Source organism: Clarias gariepinus, chromosome 19, assembly GCF_024256425.1.
Source record: "Clarias gariepinus isolate MV-2021 ecotype Netherlands chromosome 19, CGAR_prim_01v2, whole genome shotgun sequence".
NCBI lineage: Eukaryota > Metazoa > Chordata > Actinopteri > Siluriformes > Clariidae > Clarias > Clarias gariepinus.
In genome coordinates this window covers 23,159,428-23,175,126 of record NC_071118.1, presented here as the reverse complement: position 1 = coordinate 23,175,126, position 15,699 = coordinate 23,159,428, and the positions used below count along the sequence as shown (strand labels likewise).

Here is a 15,699-nt window from a genome sequence, read left to right as displayed (position 1 = left end):
AAATGTCATTGTGCCCCTCCCTCTGATTGGGGTGCCCTTTAGGCACATTTAAAAACAGACAAAATTTTAATATGCTCTTGAGGTGAGAGAAAAGCTCCACACTTTGAGGGACTTAACACAGAAGAGTTTGCTTTGTGAACCACCACTATAGAGGACATAAACACAAATGAATGTTCAAGATGAATTGAAGGCAGTGCTCGACATAAGAGTATATCAAGGAGCAACTGGGGCAGTTCAGTGGTATTTGCACCCAAGACTGATGGGACAGTCCAGTTTTTTAGGCTTTTACTCAACATTGGATCCCACAAAGGCCTCCTATAGTATGGACTGTTAAAAATGACTTTTTAAACGAATTATCCAAACTTTTATCTTGGGTTGTTCGGGACCCGACAGCCTTTATCTTGGATTATGAGACTGATTCACAACAACCAAATGCAAAAAAAAAAAAAAAATCCTGTCCAGAGATGCACTCATTTTTGTATTGGGATTTTTCTAATTATGACAGAAGGGTCAAACGACCCAGTAAAGTCTCCAGCACAAAGACTTTTAGAGCAGCTCAGGTCAGAATTCTGTGATCACCAGTTCATGTGTGAAAATCATGCCTAGCTCTACTCTCTCACAATTTAATCTTGTTGAATCTTGGCGTTGTCATGTTCTAATATAGCTAACATAACATTTTTCAACCTAGACCTCATCGGTTTAGAAAGAGGGGCCTGAAATTTTTTTTTAGAGTACTTAAATGAGGATTCCGCGATGTAGCAAGAAAGAGGAACTTTGGGCCTCATTTTGCGACAAGATTTCTCTTCTACCCCTTAAAATAACTTTTGTTACGCAGCAGCAAGGCTTATAAACGAAAAAGATGTGTGTATTTCTAAGACCGCAGAAGTAACTAGTATGGCAGTGTTCATTAAAGTGCTCTAAAACACAGTGTAAGATTAAAACTTTCTTTATTCTTTTGAAGGATCAGTATTTCTCAACTGTTTTTTTATTATCTAAATAATAATAATAATAATAATAATAATAAACACCCAGTGAGTTCAGTTTACAGATCATTTCCCACAGAATTTGGATGTATGTATATAACTATAGTGAGACGAGAGTTTCCTGTAATCACACCGATCTTTTTTCAGCTTTGATTAACTAGCTTAGAAGACAAGAGAGAACACAACACATGCAATGAAATTGTAGCTATGTTTAATCCATATTAGCTGTATTGAGAATTAAGTGGTTTGAATGTACCAGCTACAGAGTACCGAGAAATGACAAAGCACACCCTGGATTCATAATGAAAGCAGTCTGAAATGACTCCTAGTCCTCATGTCATAATTTATTTGTTTTGAAGATGCTCTACTAAGATGCCCCATCCATTTTCACCTAACATCATGTTTCACCATTTTCATTCATTTATTTGCATTAAATCTGGTGTTGTTCATCTTTTTTTTTTTTTGCCTCTTTTGTGCCAGAAAAAGTATCAAAAGAAAGCCAGTTCTTAGCCAGTTAACCTATAGGGTGTGGCTCATAAGTCCAATTTAAACACAACTTAATCAGGGTTTTTTTTTTCAATTAGCCTCTAGGGGGTGCTATAAATAAGATATGCATTTAGACCCACAACCTCTTGACATGTGGTGTGCTTCCCTCAAAACTAAAACACCAATGATGGAACTACATTAAACAAATGATAATAAACTTGTTATCTAAATAGAGAAAGGTTGTTGGCAACCACAAGTATTATTTGACCTTCTGTTTTTGTCAGTTTCTTGCACTCTTGTGATCAACTTCCTTTGATACTTAAATTTAATAAAAGCTCATTGAGCATACATGGTTCGATCACGTTTAGCAACTGAAAATGACACTTTATGCACATTGAGAGTCTGTGATAGTGCTTCATGTGTAGAAAATCATTTCTTGCCCTCCTGCAGCAGACTGGCCAAGCACGAATAAACATTCTTTTTTTGGATATTTGTAATATCTTGCTTTAAGAGGGGGAAATAGTTTGTAATATGCTGTACAGGGTACATTTTTTTAACTTTAGCTATACTACGTACATCATCGTAAGTATGCCTCCAAAATGGTGCGTAACTAGCAAAATCCTATAGGTAGACACGACCCAATGTTCTCTTCTGTTATTGTTCAACTTAATTCAATTCAATTTCATTTGTATAGCACTTTTAACAATTGTCATTGTCGCAAAGCAGCTTTACACAATCAAAATAATTATTTAAGTTTGTATGGAACGTGAGTGTGCATGAATCAAAATGGTCAGATATACCTCCATGATTTGGACCAATCAACAAACATAGGATCTAGCAGCCAATCAAAATGTATAATTACTATAAGAAGTAATCAATGAGACTTGGACCTTGTTCAGACTGCAGGAAAATAATTTTTTTTCTTGATCTTTATGACTTCACTGTTATGTGAAAGTGAACAGGTCAGATTAAATTAGCTACATGGACAATTCAAGGGATTTTACATACATGGGGTACAGTGCCAAGTGGAATGAAGATGTTCTTCTAAACTTAAACTTCTAAATAAAGTATACTAACTTACCTTTCTACAAAATTATATTATGATAATAATATTATAATTATATATTTATTTCCATCTCCATTTCGTCCCCCAGTGCCTGCTTGGGATCCATGTCCTATAAAACCTGATTGTGTGGACTGGAGCTTCTGCGTTGGTTTGTGAGTAATGTAATGGACAGTTTAAAATAAACCAATTTGAGTGGGGTGAGCGTCCAGACTAAAACACATGTTTAGGAATCCGAATCTGATTTAAAAAAAACATCAAGAACATCTTCAGGAGAAGACGTACAGAGCAATCTGTCTTCTGTTGGTTCAGAGCAATTGGCCACAAGGTGGTGCTACAGTAACCAAATTTACTTTGGGTCTGCAACTCATGTCAGCTATTAGCTAGAATTGATCTTCTAGGTGCCTTTGAATTGGTGATAACTCCCGCATCAGCTGATATGATTAGTTACAATTTTCATTATCAGAATATTCAATTATTAAACTAAGTTTACAAGCAGGTTCACTATACGCCACAACTATTCAGGCATGTAAAATGATGGCAAAAAGCCAAAACACAAAACAAAAAGCTTAAAGTGTGAAGTCTTCTCATTGCATGTACTGAACTAAAACAAATAATACACAATATTTATGTGGTATTAAAAGTAATTTACTCAATGAAATATTCTGAGGTACTGGATTTATTACTTTTAACAGCTGTAAGCCGTAATCGTTAAAATGAAAACAAAATTGTTTTTTTGTCTTGATAAAAAGATTCACTTTTCGAGTCTGCACTTAAATAAATAAAAATAATAACAAGTAGTTGCACCAATGTGGGAACGCATGAGGGCTTATAGTCATACACACCTACCACTATTATTGAAAAACCTTTGTAGCTGATACACACAGTAATACAGGTCAAGAGTTTCAGTTAATGTTTACATCAAACAGAACGAAGACGAAAAACAAGATCTCAGTCATTTTAACAGGGACTTGATCTTTGGTGCCAGACAGGCTGGTTTGCGTATTTCAGTAACTGCTGATCTCCTTGGATTTTAACTCAGAGCAGTATTCTCTAGTATTTACACAGAATAGTGTATAAAAAAGGAAAATGAAAAAAAGAAAAATACCCAGCAAGTTCAGTTTGCCTTTTGGGGGATTTATCACAGAATTTCCCAAATTTATCAAAGAAATCTTAACCGAATAAATCATCCAAAGAATATCTAAGAAACCAGGGGTCCCAGCCCAACTTCTGGAGAGCTTACATAAATAATTTTCAGAAGGCATTAATCATCAGGTACAGTATGTTAGGTTAGGGCCGTCATGAAGACAGTGACTATGAAGACTGTAAAAACATACAAGGTCACATCCTTTTGATTTTATCTACATTCTCTCTTTCTCTCTCTCTCTTTTTTATCTCGCTCTTTTTCTCACTCACTCTCTTTTACACACACACACACACACACACACACACACACACACACACACACACACAAACGAACCCTCTACCCTAAAGTTGCGAGGCCACAGTGCTAATCTACTTTCATAAATAAATTAAAAAATTATTTATATACACACAGCCTTTAGTGCCATTTTCTTGGGTAAAAAATAACAATAATAATAATAATAAGTGAACAATCTTTTTCAAGAAACTTGTTGGAACAAAAAATGTATTGATCCTTATTGTGAGTTAAATGATCATTTTCCTATGTATATGTATATGAGCTTTTGTTTTATAGATACCTGTACATATGTACAGATACATTTTAGAATTTTACAATTATCCAATGTGATAATTGTAAGCAATTCAAGTAAAATAACAAGGGTTAAATAAAATTAAAAAAAAGGAACAAGCGAAATCTGCATATCACATGAGATAAAACAAAAAAAAAAGACAAATACAGTAAGATAAAACAGATAGTAATATTAAAATATAGTGCACAGCAGGAGATGTTGTATGTGATGTCGGAACAGTGAGGCAGAAATGCTGGATTAGACGTGTTGTTAAAATTGATAACGTAAGTGCATGCAAATACTAGATATTTTGCTTTTATTAATAATGTATTCATACATCCTCATTGGAATGAATTATAATTAAAAAAGTGTTAAAACAGAGAGAATTCCATGATATCAGCAATCATATAGTGATGATCGTGATATCTATTGTTTTAAAATGATCCTGTAATGTCTCACCTTAAGACATATGCAAGTTTCTACTTGTATGTTGCAATTTAGATAAGACAGAGTTAACGTATCTTATTTGGGCTGTCACGCCTTATTGCTGAGTCACATTTTCCTTCGTTTTTTTTTTTCCTGGTTTGATGTAACAAATGAGACAGCTTCTAAAAATGTAGAAACTAACATTGCTTGCTGATGGCTTGTCTAGATCTCGTGCCCTTTAAACACTGCTGCACTTTGTTTTGTGGAAGTGTGCATGCCATGGGCAATTCCTTATGTGGTTTCGGCCCTTTTTTTTTCCCTCGGGAGTTACATACAAAGGGAAACTCAAAATGTGTATTTGATATGCATATGAATTGTATTTGGAAACCTGATCTGTAATTTAGCTCCAGGTTGGTGTCAGATTACACAGGATGTTATCAGCATACTAACATTAACCCCCATAGAAAGCCACGCTTGTTATCATAATCAGTGTAATTGTTAAAAATCGCTAGAAGATGTAATGTGGAACGGTCACATTAAGGAACTTAAAAGCTCTGACGATGACAATGAGAGAATCACAGATTAGTGGGGAAAGATTTAATATTTGTTTTACTCCATGCACAACTATTTTTTTTTTTTTTCGTGGTAGTGTTGTGACAGGAAGTAGTGTTGTGAAGGCAGTAGGAAAGCAATGATATGTCTTAAGGCATGTCAGTGACTGGAGCTAGAGTGAGAGAATGAGAGAATGAGACAGGTTGGACAGGTCAGTCCAGTGGGCAGGTATTCTGAATGCTCATCGGGTGTGGTGAAAGACAGGCAGAGAAGAGACTCTCAGACTGAATCTGGCAAGATAGACAAGAGCAAAAAAAAAGTCAAGTAAACAGGATATTATTTGAGAATATTTGTTTCTTTTTTAAATAAAAGTGCTGCAGAGGATTTAAAAAGTATCAATCCTTATACGACGATTATTGGACTCAAGTGGCTGATTGGGCCTGTTTGGACACAGTGATGTAAACGTTGTTTCTAGGTTAGCTAGTAAAGGTTTGACAGCTAAAAGACCACAGAAAGCGAGGACACAAAACCAGAGACATGGCAGAGGCGCCGAAGATCGAGCTCTTCATCAAGGTCAGAATTGTATTTGTTTGATTGTTGAGTTGATTGTTTTTGTAGAAATCAAAAACACTGTAACTTTTTTTGTAAATATTTACAAAAAAGGTTTAGACAATGTTACATTCTTCTTGTAATGTGATGTAATGGACTGAACTGTATGAGAAATTATTTTTTAAAGTTTGAGGTTATGTCAACAATGTTCGAAATGACTTCTCACTCAGTTTCGCACTCAGTACAGCAATTCTACGAAAAATTTACTTAAAATTTGTTAAAAATACTGTACACCATACTGTACCATCTGAGGTCAGGCTGTTTTCCTCCACAGGCAAGTGATGATGGCGAAGGAGTTGGCAACTGTCCGTTCTGCCAGCGGCTCTTCATGATTCTTTGGCTAAAGGGGATTCATTTTACCCTCACCACAGTGGACATGAAGCGGTGAGAGAAATACTCAGTGATACTATGCAATCATTAAAGAGGGCATTCGCTATGCAACCCTGCTAGCTGTGATCTACCACCTGGCAGACTTTGATCTCAGCTCTAACCATAACATACTGTACCTAATAATTAATAATTTCTCAAAATTATTTTTATAATTATATTATTTTTATAATTTCTCTGTGCCATGTAAGCTCTCCAGACGTTAAGTTGGGTACCCTTTTTTTTTTTTTTACCTCTTCCACTTTAATTTTTTGGAAGAAAGGTACTAGCCTGTGATCTCTAGATATAAACACTTGTCACTGGGAAGTATATCCTCAAGTATACTCGCATACCCTCAAGTGAGGGTAATGCAAGAGGTTTCACTTAAAACCTGTTATGAAACTCTTATATTGAATCTTCATTAGTTTGCCTAAAACTTGGGGGCAAAACAAAGAATGCTTTAAAGTGGAAGAATTCCTTTTTTTTTTTTTTTTTTTTTTTTAAAGAATGTACCCAGTGACCACCAAGAGTCACTTCTATCTTAAAAAAAATTGTTCTCCACAAAATTAGATCACCATATTCAGGTTGGGTGGCGTTCAACGATTCCACTATACAGTATAGGCAAACTGTCGACACCATTAGCGTTTTAGTCTGGTTTTGATAGTTGATCACAAAACTTGCTTAAAATACAGGGTTTCTTATTTTTTTTTCCAGTTTTTTAAACTTTGAACCTGTTCAAATACTCTATGTTGCATTGTCATATATTGAATCTTCAATGGTTCCCTAGTCAGACAAACAAAAGAACGCTTTATAGTGGTATATTTGATCTTTTTTTAAATCACAATGAGACATTCTCAAGTACAGAGAGTTATAAGGTACAAGCACTTAGCATTTAGTTGGTACTATGAAAAAGATTAGGAAAATAAAATTTGTGATTTTACCTTCTCATAAAACAAGAATCACTCAAGACCTTTTGGTTAATCCTTCTAGCTTCTCAAATGGTTCTACTTGTAATCTTGTACTATTAAAAAGGAAATATGTTGACCACCTAGAATTAAGATTATTTTATGTATTTAGAGAAATGTAAATGCAAATCAGCGTATCATTAAGCATATTGTACTATGTGTATATCTAATACCCTTTGCATTATTTTGATAATGTAGAGAAACTGTGCATAATTCCCAAACACAGGGGTTGGTGGCCTTCAGGGTTAAAATCACGAAGATCACTGATTACCATTCGATTGCTACATTTGTTCCCCACAGAGCACCAGAGGTTCTGAAGGACCTCGCTCCAGGCTCTCAGCCTCCATTCCTCCTTTATAATGGTGAGGTACGCACTGACACTAACAAGATCGAAGAATTTCTGGAAGAGACCTTGGCACCCCCAAAGTACGTTCCACCTTGCACCATTGCACCACAGAGAATGTATTATAAAGTAATCATGTCATCCCTAACAGCTTGTATAACTTGAGTGATAACAGATAGGATCATGTGCTTGTATTTGTCATTCCAGATATCCCAAACTGTGCTGCCGCTATAAGGAGTCTAACAGTGCTGGTGATGATATCTTCCACAAGTTCTCAGCTTACATCAAAAACCCCAACCCTGGACTTAATGACAGTGAGGCTTGTTATTTCCTCTTTGTGTGTTTTCATCTCTTTGTCAGGCCCCACTGGGGATCTTTCTTTGCTTTGGGCTAATGAGATTAGAATTAGGGGTAGCTTTAGGTGTCACAAGGCCATAACTGAACTGGCTCAAACCGGGGACCTCGTTGTCAGCAGTCTAACACCTTAGGCGGTAATTAGCCGCATTAAACATTTTTGCAATCGGAGGTCATCAAAAAATTAATATGCTATGTCTATATATGGGTTTGTATACAGATAAGTCTGTAAATTCATGCAGGTTTCTAAACAAATTAACTGGTAGGTTTTCCTGAGCATCATGAAGAATAAAAAATTAAGAATTGTGCCCTTTTTATTTTCAGGCAAAACCCATAAGACTTCCTATTTCTTTTCTTTTTCTTATATGAAACCTGGTCTGTTATGCAACATGTTGCCTTCTTTACAGACATGAAAATATTTTTCTTCCTATTTTGGATGCTCCTGTTAGGGGTCACCACAGTGGACCATTTGTCTCCATCTAACTCGGTCTACCACATCTTCCCTTCTCACTCCAACCTCATGTGATGGGATGTGATGAACATCTATAACTTAATTTTTACTAAAGTAAATAGTGTGCCTAAGACTTTTGCATGTCTGACACCCCATATTCATAGATATCATGGTTAAACATGCCTGTTTAGTGACCACGATTTTTAGTTTGATAAGCAAGCAAGCAAGCAAGTCCATCTATATTAGCAATCTTCACTGCCAGTCCTGGAGGCCAGCCTCCCAAAAAAGTTTGGTGATTCTTCTTCTCAAATACAGATTATTCAGTTAGTCTACTGCTAGATTCAGTGGGTGTGTCAAGGTGTTGGTGAAATTCAAACTTTGCCAACTCACCCTTCAGTTCTCCAGTTGAAGATCTCTGATCTACATCTAAATTATGAAAGCATATAGCATTAGCGGTCCATTGGTTAAACAAAGAACATGTTACAAAGATGAAAGCACAATTGACAGCTCAGTGGTGCAAGACCACTGTTCATGCGGTTATGGAACACTCAACCCTTTAGAGGGAAGTGGATCCTCCAGATTCCCCATCTACACAAGGATCCCTGGATGGTATTATGGGAATGAAAATAATTACAGGTCATCATAAATGTTGTGATAATAATCGAAACAATCACCAGATCTCGACTGAAAAATACTGTTAGGGAAGACATTGGATTGGTTTATTAGAGAGCTCTCCACCAAGATCTTCAAATGGATGGAAATGTAAAGGAGGAATAATGGTCCAGACTTGGAAGGCCTGTGTTCGATTACCAGCCAATGCCCAAATCCCAGCCACTGGATGCAGTGCTGGTTCCAAACCCAGATAAAATGGAAGGGTTGTGTCTGGAAGGGCATCTGGCCATAAAAACCTGTGCCAAGCTTGTATGTACGGACCGGATAGTCCACTGTGGCGACCGTGCTAGGAGCAGCTGAAAGATCGATGACAACTTGTACAATCTGTGCCAATATTCTATATACTGTTTCATTTTCAGCCATGAAATATTTGTATACACATAAGCCTCTATTTTATGTATTCCCAGTGCTGGAAAAGAAATTTCTGAGGAGTCTGATGAAGCTGGATCAGTATTTGCTCACCCCACTTCCATACGAGTTGGACAAGAACCCGAATCTAACTAAGTCCACTCGAACCTACCTGGATGGAGACTCACTCACTCTCGCTGACTGCAACCTTCTCCCCAAGCTACATATTGTCAAGGTTCCAAACATTATGTCTTTTATTATTACTGTCGATCCCTGAGCATGTCCTTTGACTTTTAACTGAACTAAAGCATTAGATTAATGCCATGATTGTGATACAGTTTTTGATAGAGGAATGGGAAAGCATAAACAGGGTTGGTTTTACACTAAAAATTATGACACAAAAAATGATCTAAATATTCTAAAATATATATTTTTGACTCAAATTCTCATCAATAATGAACGAAAGTCACTGTATTAAATGAAAAAAGAAAAGTTCAAAATGTCAATGCAGCTCAGCTCAGACTTTTGGACCCCACTGTGTCTTCATTTGGCATTGTGTTTTAGGTAAAGTGACTTTCACCTGAAACCATTCCAAGCGAAATTATGTATACATGGGCCGTTCAAGTCAAACCAGGACTTCTGATCGTGCAGAATAACTCAACACAGCTATAAACAGTATAAACTACCTTTTTTTTCTCTATATAATGCCCTCATTCCAGCTTTTCACTAGTTTTCTGAGTATGCTGGAGCCATGCCTGGTTCACATCTGAAACACTAGCCTCCCAGGATCTCCTTTAATGTCCCATGTGGAAATTGCTCCCAGCCGAGTTCCTGTAATGTGCAAAGTGGTGTTGGTGAATGATTTTGTGTACGGCCTTTTTAAAAAACCATTGCACCATTCAGACGTTTTACTGTAGCTAGGAATCTCACCACCATACTGACCTTAAAGTTTTCAGTTTTTTACGTTCATGAGAGATTTTATCACAAGTCCTGGTTTGACTTGAACGCCCATCATCAAGTTCATGTAGATAAAGTGTTTTACGGTAACCCTAAAGGACTTTGTGGGGAAAAAAAACTGTTTAACTAAAACAAATGACTATCAGTTTTTCCCCAGGCACCTGCTGGTTATGATAAAAGCCCTATATATAGCACATTGAAGTTTCAATCTTTAACAAGTGACTAACAAGTGGATAGCTACAGTATATAAGGGCTACATAAAAATGATTGCATTATTTATTTTTTATCCCAGCTTTGCTCGATGTGGCTATGCAATATTCCTCTTGAGCAGGACTACTTAGTTTAACCAATTTGTAGTATTTCTTACACAAGTTACCCTTATGCAATGGGCTAAACGAGGTTAAATGCTAATGTACAGTATCTGTACAAATTCTATTTTTAACCAGCGTGTTTGTGTATACTGACTGATAATGTTTCATTTAATCACAGGCTTCTTACTACATATGACTTGACTACACTCGTGCTTCTGTCAAAGTCGTTTTTAAATCACACTTGGTTATGCATTGTTTATTTGTTCTCTTTTCTCAGGTTGTGTGTAGGAAATATCGTGACTTTGGGATCCCTGCAGCACTCACAGGTCTGACTAAGTACCTGAATGAAGCCTATCAGCGAGAAGAGTTCAAACACACGTGCCCTAATGACGCAGAGATCCTGCTTGCCTACCACTCGGTGGCCAAATATCTCAAAAAATAGATCATGGGAGGGGCGGGGCTTGGGAATGGATTGGTTCTGGGCAAGCCTTACGCAATATGTCTTGCAAATAAAATTCTATGTTAGAGGTTTCAAATCACTCGTGGTTTGTAGGTGGAGGTTCTTTTTTGTACAAATGAGACATTATGTGCATTGTGAATGTTTTCCGCCTGTTTTGTTTCATATAAACATGTTTGCTTATTAGTTATTATTGCATTGGGTGCTGCCATATTCTCTGCATATATAAAATCATTGGTTTGTACAATTTAAAGTGTAACAATAACGGTACCCATTAGAGGATTCTATTGGTTCCTGGTGAATTTATAATGGTTTTAAATATTTACTAATGGTTTGTGTATAAGTTATCATGGTTTAAATGGTCCTAATGGTTTAAGTGCTGATGAGGGTAAGTCTTTACTGAGGGTAAGTAGCTCAGTAGTTAAGATATTTAGGACTGCTGTCTCAGAGGTCCCTGGTTTGAGCCATGGACTGTTGAGCAAGGTCCTTCACCCCCAAAGGACTTAGACATAATCGGGTATCAAGCTGGTGTAAGTAATTATTGTAGGAAAGCCGGATATTCCTCCAGGTAACTTGGATTAAGTGACAGGTGGTAGGTGGCATGGGACGGATCCCGTCCCCCTATCCCCTAGATAAGGTCGAAGGTGTTCTAGAAATGTCTGGTGGTCTCTGTGACGAGCTTGAAACCTAGTATAGACTTTATGAATGTGAGTATAGAACAGTACAGGGTTTGATCAAGGTTTTACTGGTTTCCTCCAAATGCGGAAAAACATGCAAATAGGCGGATTGGTAGTGCCAAAGGTATAAACGAATGTTGGACAAACAGACAGGGTGTTAAGGTCCATGATTAGGTCCGGATTCACCTCCACCTTTATTCTTCAACATTAAGCTGTTTTGAAGACGACAAACTTCATTTACATTAAACTTCTTAAAGATCTGTAACTTATTCAAGACCTAAGACCAAGTATTCTAATAAAGGAATGTTTAATGTAAACTATTAAGACGATTTTTACCATAATTTTTTTCCATGCTTTTTTTTTTTCTTTCTGTCTTTTAGTTCAATTCAGTGTAAAAAAAGGCCCTAAAATAATAAATAGATTGTGACTTTTAAACTGTGTTGGTTTAATTTTGTTCATCCTTATTTGCACCTTTTTTTTTGCACAATTTACTAATTTACTAATAATTACTAAATTGTAAGAATTTCCACTGACCAGCCATAACATTATGATCACCTGCCTAATACTAAATAAATCCCCCCCCCCCCCTTTCCACCATAATAGTGGATACACTGTGTGTTCTAAGACTTTTTTTTTAATCACAATCAGCATTAACCTTTTCCTCAATTTAATCTACATCTAACTACATGGGCTAGACTTCACTCCACATGTGCATCAGTGAGCCTTGGCCCATGACCCTGTTGCCAGGTCACCGGTTTTCCTTCCTTTGATCACTTTTGGCATATCCTGACCACTGCAGCCTGGGAACATCCCACACAAGCTACAGTTCTAGAGTTCCTCTGATCCACTTCTGTAGCCATCATGATTCAGCCCTTCTCAAACTTACTCAAATCATTACGCCTGCCCATTTTTTTCCTGTTTCCAAACAGTGGTCAGGACACACCAAAAGTGATCCAAGGAAGGAAAAGGGCAGTGGTGACTCAATTAGTTAAGGCTGTGCGTTACTGATCAGAAGGTTGGGGATTCAAGTCCAAGCAACAGCAAATTAATGCAGTTGCTGGAGCAGATAAGGACCGTGAGCAAGGTTTTATTGTCCTGACAGTTGCGTAAACAGTTATGTTTTCTGTGGCGTGAATCAACTTAAGCTCAGTTCGCGTTAATTAGCAAATTTATGTAGTCTGATATCAGCTTTAATGTTCTATAATGTTACTTTTTCTGCTGTAAACTCATGCCAAGGTCCTTATCTGCTCCAGAGGCGCTGTTTCCTGGCTGAGCCTGTGTTCGGACCACAGCTTCCTAAGTGGGATATGTGAACTGGCGACAGGGTCATGGGTGGCCAAGGCTCACTGATGCACATGGGGAGCAAAGATCCAATAGAAGCGCAAGTCTACAACATATTGATGAAAAGGTTAATGCTGGTTGTGATAGAAAGGTGTCAGAACACCTGACAAAACCTGGCAGGTGGTCATAATATTATGGCTAATCATTGTATTATTGTGTATATATTTCCATTTCGCCTCCTTGTGGTTCAGGAGCTTGTTGCAATAAAGATTTAAGTTTCCACTCCACCTCCTGCGAGCTGTAGGCTGACATTGTTGACAAGGCACTGGGGGAAAGTATCCAGCAGGAGACCGCCGCTAAACAACAGCGTCTCTGATTGGCTGGTTTCAGATTTAAACAGCCAATAGCGAGAGAGAATATTCTCATGTCTCTGACAGCTGGAGTAAACAGCCGTGGTGACAACACACAAGTGAGAGAAGTTTAGAATGAAGGAAAGGCTTTCAAAAAAAAAACCAAAAAAACAAAACCAAAAACCGTATGAATAAAGAAATTTATGTTCTCGCCTCTTTCCATTGGTAAGCATCATTTCTATCGTTTTAAGAAGAGCTGTAACGTTTACAGCGAGCTAACGCCAGTATAAACGGCTAACGTCTCAGTCCTGGGGTTTATCTGAGATCCGCTCCTCAGCCTGTTAGTGAGCTTTGGGATTTATTGTCCTGACAGTTGCCTTAACAGTTATGTTTTCTGTGGCGTCTGTAGCACGTTTATGTAGTCTGATATCAGCGTTAATGTTCTTTAACGTTACTTTTCCTGCTGTGAACTCATGCCATGGTTACTTTACACTCTCCCCTGTGTGTAGAAATGGGTGAAGACGGACAAAAATCGTGCTCATTTCCAGTAAGTGACTTATTATTTAAATTATAATAATAATTCAAGCTTTTCTAAACAACAAAGTCAGTTTTTTTGTGGGAATACTGCTGGGTCTTTTTCCTACCTTATTTAACTACACTACACTTTTACACCTCTTATTCTGCACAAATGACTATAAACTCCATCAGGCTGCTGAGGCTCTAGGGTGTTGGTTTGAGGATCTGATGATCCGGGTTCGAGGCCTGCTGTCGGTGGGTTGCCACACCCTGTACAACCCAGCCACTACATGCAGTGCCGGTTCCAAGCCTGGATAAAATGGCAGGGTTACATTAGAAAGGGCGTCCGGCGTAAATCCAGTGCCAAGTTTGTTGCGGGGACCGAATGGTCCGTTGTGGCGACCCCTGTGTGTACCGTGAACTACAAGGAAAAGGGATAGTATTACTGTTAAATTAGGCCAAGCTTACAGCTACTGAAATCCGGGATCTGACTGCAAATTATCTACAGCGATGCCATTTATATTATCGGTAGGTGGAAAGCCTGTGTTCGATTCCCCGCCAATGTTCAAACCCCAGCTACTGGATGCAGTGCTGGTCCCAAGCCTCGATAAAATGGAAAGGTTGCGTCAGTAAGGGCATATATATCACCTGTGCCAAGTTGTTGTGCGGATCAACTGGTCCGCTGTGGTGACTCTATCGACTTGCTACCGCAAGGCAAACCACTACCACAATTACCTCCCATGATGATATTATCACATTTACATTTGGGAGAGAATGCTCTTATCCAGAGCATATTTTTATCTCATTACACATCTGAGCAGTTAAGGGTTAAGGGCCTTGCTCAAGGGCCCAACAGTGGCAACTTGGTGGTTGTGGGGTTTGAACCTGGGATCTTCCGAACCGTAGTCCAATGCCCTAACCACTGAGCTACCTCTGCCCCACGATACCCCGATTTTGTTAAAACTTTTAAAAAAGTTTAATGATTACTTGAATGTAGCTCATTCCATATAACATTAGTTTTCTTACTTCAAAACCAAGCATTTAAACAATACAAACTAATTTGAATGTAACATTTAACTTTAAATGAATTTAAACAAAAAGCTACATTTTTACTGAACAGCATGTATCTGTCAACTACCATAATTAAATAAATAAACTAAATAAAAAACATTTCTAAACAAACTTATACGTTTAATAAATTCAAGCAAGATCCTAAACATAATCTAGACTAGACCTTAGTTCAGTACCTTTGCAAGGCACTGCAAAATAGATCTATCACTTCAAATGGTGTAAGTATGTACATACATATAAGCTAGTACTGTATAAGCTAGCTGTACATATTACACTGCAAGCTCAGTGTCCAGTGGTAGAGTTCATGTTAACTATTTTAATGTAAAAAAATGTAAGAAGCTGTCTCTCTCTCTGAGGAAGTCAGGAAGGAAACTGCCTGAGGCAAGCAGTAGCTGGTTTGAGGAAGATAATTTCCTCAAAGACCATTTTGTCTGGCTTCAAAGACACTTCCAGCACTTTGAAAGATTAGAATCAGACTGTAATCATTTCATGACCTTACCATATTGTAATATTTTGTCTGTATGAAGAGCCATTTTAAAACATGGGACCTTAGTTTTGATAGTTCAGCCAGTAAAACACCCAACTCAAAAAGGATTTTTAGTTACTTCAAATTTGCTTTATTAAAATTGTAAGACCATTAAGGTTTTTTTTTCTTATTTTTAGGAAACTGTTTCATAAAATAACCAATGTTTAAAATGTTCCTGACGATTAGAATTTAACCGGCAAAAATAAGTTATTAATAATTTTTT

The 15,699-nt window shown here is 37.4% G+C and overlaps 2 protein-coding genes across 3 annotated transcripts in view; both read left to right on the top strand.

Annotated features, from left to right (window-relative positions):
* The first annotated feature begins 5,435 nt into the window (after positions 1 to 5,435).
* Positions 5,436 to 11,452, top strand: clic3 (chloride intracellular channel 3). Its single transcript, XM_053478260.1, has 6 exons — positions 5,436 to 5,795; positions 6,106 to 6,215; positions 7,463 to 7,588; positions 7,713 to 7,819; positions 9,390 to 9,565; positions 10,876 to 11,452. Exons 1-6 carry the CDS (start codon positions 5,760 to 5,762, stop codon positions 11,038 to 11,040), a joined length of 720 nt encoding a protein of 239 aa, XP_053334235.1. The 5' UTR covers positions 5,436 to 5,759; the 3' UTR covers positions 11,041 to 11,452.
* Positions 11,453 to 13,764: 2,312 nt separating this feature from the next.
* Positions 13,765 to 15,699, top strand: part of pnpla7a (patatin-like phospholipase domain containing 7a) — a 31,508-nt gene continuing 29,573 nt past the window's right edge. For both annotated transcript variants that reach the window (XM_053478259.1, XM_053478257.1), the window contains exon 1: positions 13,765 to 13,910. In XM_053478259.1, the coding sequence (XP_053334234.1) occupies positions 13,842 to 13,910 (69 nt within the window). In that variant the 5' untranslated portion in view covers positions 13,765 to 13,841. The remainder of the gene's footprint in view (positions 13,911 to 15,699) is intronic.

Bases quoted from the DNA above. Each gene is read 5' to 3' on its own strand.
- clic3 (XM_053478260.1), top strand. From the start codon at position 5,760: ATGGCAGAGGCGCCGAAGATCGAGCTCTTCATCAAG. The intron at 6,216-7,462 runs GTGAGAGAAATA...TGTTCCCCACAG, and splicing joins ACCACAGTGGACATGAAGCG to AGCACCAGAGGTTCTGAAGG. The intron at 9,566-10,875 runs GTTCCAAACATT...CTCTTTTCTCAG, and splicing joins CCAAGCTACATATTGTCAAG to GTTGTGTGTAGGAAATATCG.